Genomic DNA, 4,117 nt, shown 5'->3' on the forward strand with positions numbered 1-4,117 from the left:
GCCAAAGGAGACGGGCTCTACCTTCACCTGACTCATGGCTTTTGGGTTTTGTGGAAGCCCCAGAACTGTGGGACACAGGACACATAGTCCCCTCCTCCCCCCCAATCCTTTACCTTCCCCATCGCGAAGTGCATCTCAACCTGGGAGCCAGAGGTCCTGCTGGGCCTCCTGGTCAGGGAGGGGGACGTGGGGGCTGGAGTGGGGAGTCCCCAGACCTCGGCTCCTGCCTGCCCTTTCCACCATGCCACCGGTCCTTGGTGGGCACTGGAAAGAGCTCCAGGAAGGAGGGACGGACAGCACCCACCGTAGCCTGCCATCAGCAGAGGGGCCCCGCCCCAGTGATCACAAAGCAGCCAAAACGGTCCAGAAAACGTCCCTTTTATTCCATACGCAAATAAGTAGGTTCATTTTTAAAAAAGTCTTCGCCAGAAGAACTGGAGGCCACGGCCCAGGAGAGAAGCCCCAGTCCGGCCCTGTCTGCAGAAGGGACACTCACACAAGTGCCACCCGGCCGGGTCCTCGCCCCTTCCCCTGCACAGGGGTGCTCTCCCTGGGGTGCTCCCTCTGTGGGGCCCACTGGCAAGGCCGTGAGGCTGGTCACAGTCCTCTGGAGGCCTGCTGTCTGGGCTCCTGCACAGTCCTGGGGAGGGACGTGTATGTTGGGTGGGGGCTCTGTTGGGGACTGGTCACCTCGAAGCACCTCGAACAGCCTCTTTGCCTCAGGGGTGGGCTGCGCCTGGGTGCTTGCGGGCTGCAGCGGGGTCACTGAACTCGCGCCCGCCGGAGGCCTGTCCTGCTGGGGCTCTGGGCTGCCTGGCACACCGTACCGTCTCTCGGGGATGCCCTCTTCCCTGCCAGGGTTCCAGCCTGTCGGGGCGCCACAGTCCAAGACATCTCTGTTACACTCTGGAGGAGCTTCGGACAGGGTTCTGGCCGGCGCGGCAGGCAGCCTGCGATCAGGCGCAGAGGGGCCCTAGGAGCGCGCCGGCCCTCCCCCAGCTTTCCCTGGGCCGCCCCAGAGGTCCCCAGCGGCCCCAGGGAGTGGGCCCAGCGGGTGGGGCTCACACCAGGCCGGGCATCTGCGCCCGCAGGAAGGGCACGGAGGCAGCTGCCGGGAAGGCGGCCAGCGGGTAGGCCAGGGCCCCGGAGAAGCCAAGCAGCGGCGGGGGCGGCGCGGGCGCGGCGGGCGCCAGCGGGAAGGGCAGCGCGGCGGCCGGGGGCCCGGTGGCGGAGGCGGCCGGGGGGCTCTCGTGGTAGAGCACCGGAACGCGGACGAGGCGCTGCGCACCCGGCGGGGACAGGCTGGCCGCCTCCAGCTCGGCCGCCAGCTGCCGTTTCCACTTGTTGCGACGGTTCTGGAACCAGATCTTGACCTGCGTCTCGGTGAGCTGCAGGGAGGCGGCGAGGCCCGCGCGCTCCGCGCTGCTCAGGTAGCGCTTCAGGTCGAAAGTGGACTCGAGCTGGAAGACCTGGCTGCGCGAGAAGACCGTGCGCGTCTTCTTCTTGCGACCGCCGCCCACGCCAATGCCGCCGCGCGCCTCGCCCGCCACGGCGGGGGCCTCGGCCAGCTCCGCCGCCTCCTCCGCGCCGGCCGCCGGGCCCCGCGCCGCCAGCTCGGCTGCCTCTCGCTGCAGCGCTCCCGGCCCGGGGCCCCGCTGCCAGGCGCCCTCGGCTCGGCCCATCTCCTCGCCTGTCTCCGGTGAGTCCCGGTCGCTGGCTGCAGGGGAGAGAGGGGCACAGGGTTGGTTCTGGGGCTGATCCCCAGACCCAATCACTGCGGCCGGCTGCTCCCCCAACCCATGGGCTCACCCACAGCTGCCCCAGGGAAACAGCACCCGGGGCAGGGCCCTGCATCCCACAGGGCTGCCTAGAGATCTCACCCAGGGATGGAGAAAGGCAGAGAGAGGAGGAGGTGAGTTGAAGACCAGAGAGCAATTCTGCAAACCGACAGGCTGGCAACACACACACTCTCACTCAGAGCTGTGCATGCACACCGGAGGATGAAAGGGGGAAGAGGGAAGAAAAGAAACACAAAACGCAAACAGAAACCCGGAAAGAAGAGAGGTTCCCGAAACCACAGGCTCCACACTGAAACACGACAAAGCCTCGCAAGCGCCACACTGCGCTGGAAGGATGCCCTCCCCTCCGACATATATGTACGCACCAGAAAACAAACAAGGGCAGCCTGACTCCCCGGCACCCAGCCCTACACCAAGCCCCCCAGACACAGAAATAAAGACCTGCGGTGACCCTCCCCATCCACTTTCAGAGGCCGAGGCAAAATTCCCGCTTGCACAGAAACATCCCAGAGAAGGAGAATAAACAAATGCAAACGGTCCCCAAAACAAAACTCCAGGTGACACTGGGATCCCCACCCACTACCCACTTGCTGTTCCCCTCACCCAAATGCCCACGGAGACCTACGCGTCCACTCTCCCCCCAGTACAAATACAAACGGGGCTCTGCAGAAACACCGCGGGGGCACAGCATCCCAACCACCGTGGCTGAGCCTGTGGCCTTGGGGTTACAGAAGGCCACAGGGGTTCCTGAGCTCGTGCTCCAAAATACCAGGCTCCACCTGACCTCCCACAAGTAAGGAGACGCCCCCCAGCACTGGCAAGGGATGGTGCCTCCAGGTGAAAGAGGCTGCCCAGGACGCAGGTGCATGTCCAGAGTCCAGGCCCCCCGCTTGAAGACAGCAGCGGCCAGCCTGTGGGATTCAGGCCAACCCGGGCCAGTTTGCCCTTCCCCCTTGCCATGGCCTGAGCCCCCTGTGCCAAGGCTTGGCAGGCCTAAGCGGAGTTTGGCCCCTCCAGCCCCTCCAGCCCTCAGAAGCCAGTGGTGTGCCGGCAACGTGAGTGTTTACAAGGTGTGGCAACACCGCTGGGCTTGTGTGTGTGGCTTGGGCCATACCCCGGTGGCCCTGGAGGTGCGCAGATTCGAGTGTGCCCCCGCCCAACCCCGGTGGTGTGAGCCCTCCCAGTGCCTGACGGTGCCTGACGGGGAGTCAGGCTCCAGGCTGGCGTGCTGGCGTGTGTGCGCGCGCGCGCGCGCGCGCGCGCGCTACCAGGAGCCTCTGCCTCCCCACAAACCCCGAGCCCCCAGACTCACAGAGGCCCACACACTACCACAACACACCACGCCAGGCCTGCCGGCTCTGGTGGGAAACCTGGACCCTAACCCGCATTGCACGAAATAAGAAGCCCCGTCTTCAGGAGCTGCCACGAGGGCTGCAGGGGGAGAAGACCCTGGGGCAAGGTGGGGACCACATCTCACCCTGCCAGACCTTCTCAGAAACACTCCCGGGGTGGGGGGCACTAAATGTGATCACTTGATTTCAGGGAAACCACCGAGCCGTGATCCAGTGTACGTGAAAGGGGTGGAGGCCCAGACTTTTCTGGGTATGGGTTCTCCGAGGTGGGTCCCTTTGCAGAAGGGTCACTCCCACTCCAGAGAGGGGGTTTATTGAGAGGGGTCTGGCAACGGATTTTGGAGCAAGAGCCTGGAAGAGTCCTCAGCTGGCTTTAGTGTGTGTGTGTGGGGGGGGTTGCTGGCCAAGCCTGGGGGCCAGCATTGGAATGACTTCCTGGTGTTCCTCCCAGGGGTCTTCCTCCCAAGGGCAGGTCCCCAAGGGAGGCGGCGAGCCTGGGGAGAAGGAGCAGAACTCAGGGCCAGAGGGGTGAGCAATTGTGGGGCTGAGAACCCCCACTCCCAGCCTCTGAGCCCTCAGCAGGGAACAAAGGCATGGGAGGGGGAGGGGCAAAAAAGGGAGAGAGAGGGGTGGGACTGGGGGCTTCAGAATGGGCTCCCTTCTTGCCTGGGTGGACCAAGAGGGAGGTGTCCCCGGCCCCAGCCCCTGTCCGCAGCTCTCAGAGGAGATGGGGTTTGAGGGCGCAGATGCTCCCCCCTCCACTCTCCAGCCCCCCAACAGTGTCTCCCTCTGCTCCAGCCCCTTCACGTTTCCCGGTCGGACTCTACTTTGTCTTCAGTTCTTCTGCCCCTTACCTCCCTGTCTTCTCACCATCACCCGCGGGGCTTCTGTGTCTGCGTCTTCTCTTTTCCTCTCTCCCCACATCCCTCTTCCTTCCTCCTCCATCCCTCCGTCTTCCCCCACCCT

At 64.8% G+C, this 4,117-nt stretch overlaps 1 protein-coding gene across 1 annotated transcript in view; it reads right to left on the reverse strand.

Annotated features, from left to right (window-relative positions):
- Positions 1-448: 448 nt before the first annotated feature.
- Positions 449-4,117, reverse strand: part of HMX1 (H6 family homeobox 1) — a 46,595-nt gene continuing 42,926 nt past the window's right edge. The window contains exon 4 of the mRNA XM_035004367.1: positions 449-1,717. Within this exon, the coding sequence (XP_034860258.1) occupies positions 1,062-1,717 (656 nt within the window). The 3' untranslated portion in view covers positions 449-1,061. The remainder of the gene's footprint in view (positions 1,718-4,117) is intronic.

Source organism: Mirounga leonina, unplaced genomic scaffold (assembly GCF_011800145.1).
Source record: "Mirounga leonina isolate KUSES-001 unplaced genomic scaffold, KU_Mleo_1.0 Mir_129, whole genome shotgun sequence".
Lineage (NCBI taxonomy): Eukaryota > Metazoa > Chordata > Mammalia > Carnivora > Phocidae > Mirounga > Mirounga leonina.